The 1380-nt window shown below is 37.9% G+C and overlaps 1 protein-coding gene across 1 annotated transcript in view; it reads right to left on the bottom strand.

Annotated features, from left to right (window-relative positions):
* Nucleotides 1-223, bottom strand: part of LOC108314477 (ubiquitin-protein ligase E3A-like) — an 8530-nt gene extending 8307 nt beyond the window's left edge. The window contains 1 exon segment of the mRNA XM_037743778.1: nucleotides 67-223. Coding sequence (XP_037599706.1) covers nucleotides 67-223 — 157 coding nt within the window.
* Between the last annotated feature and the right edge of the window lie 1157 nt (nucleotides 224-1380).

Genomic DNA, 1380 nt, shown 5'->3' on the forward strand with positions numbered 1-1380 from the left:
CTTTAAAATCAATTCTAGCGCCTTTCTTGTTCATTTTTATCTCAGAGCAGGAGTTGTTAGGGGCACCTTTCGAGTTCTCAAGGTAAGCTGAGCTTGCTCCTTTCTTGGAGGGATGAGGATCACAGAGTTGTGCATTAATCTTATAAAGCTCAAGGGCTTTAATAGCTGCTGCATTATTATCCATACGAAGAAAAGTTGGACAGGAAGCACAAAACTCATTCATGCAGGCCTCATTTCCACAGCCCTAGGTTAACTGGTGGTAGTAGCGTTCTATTAGATGCTTTGCAGCTGCTCGCTTCATTCGGCTAGCTTCAATGTTCTCAGACTGAGGTTCTCCTGGTGATCTTTTACAAGCTGTGGCCATTCGGTGACATCAGGGAGATCACAGCTTTGAGGAACTGATTAAAAGCAGGCTGTCACACCAGTCTAGCTGCTACCTTGATCTGAGCGTAGGCTTAATAACTCATATTTCGCCAAACTTCTGTGGAGCTGGTGAATTCTAAAATCAGGCTCTTACAGATTTTTAACCTTATGTTATACCTTACGTTACAGCTATCTGTATACATTTGTCAGTGCCTCTAGTTGTAAGCTGATTGATAGTAGGGATCATCTCTTCCATATTTTAATTTTCATAATAATGGTGACTATGTTTTCTTGACACCATAACCCTCTGTCGTCGCCCCCACGCCTGGGCGCCTTTAAATTTTTGTAATATTTTTAGTAGGAATGACACTAGCTCTTCTGTGTATGTCCGAAGAATTCAGCTGTGAATCCATCTGGTCCAGGGCTTTTCTTCTGATTAGTAGATTTCTTGTTACTGATTCAATTTTGGAAATTGTTATTAATCGATTTAGGGTTTCAATTACTTCCTTGTTCAAACTTGGGAGGTTGTATATTTCTAGGAATTTATCCATTTTTGTAGATTTTCCAATTTGTGTGCATACAGGTATTTGTAATAGTCTCTGAGGGTTTCTGTGTTTCTGAGGGCTTTATGGTAATGTTCCCTTTCTCATTTCTGATTTTATTTATTTTGATCTTTTTTTTAAATTAGTCTGGTTAGTAATCTATCCATCTTACTTATTCTTTCAATGATCCAACCTCTAGTTTTGTTGATCATTGGAACGGTTTTTTGACTCTCGGTTACATTCAGTTTAGCAGTAGTTTTGGTTATTTCTTGTGTTCTGCTAACTGCAGGATTGATTTGCAGGATTGATTGTTTTTTGTTTGTTTGTTTGTTTGTTCCTCTAGTGTAACGTTTGGTGATTAATTTAACTTCTAACTTTTATATTTTGGCATTTAACATATGTTGATTGATGTGTCATGTCTCTCTAAAATGTATAAAACCAAGCTGTGCTCTGATCACCTTGGGCCAATGTCATC

This window comes from Cebus imitator, unplaced genomic scaffold (assembly GCF_001604975.1).
Source record: "Cebus imitator isolate Cc_AM_T3 unplaced genomic scaffold, Cebus_imitator-1.0 Scaffold154, whole genome shotgun sequence".
Taxonomy (NCBI): domain Eukaryota; kingdom Metazoa; phylum Chordata; class Mammalia; order Primates; family Cebidae; genus Cebus; species Cebus imitator.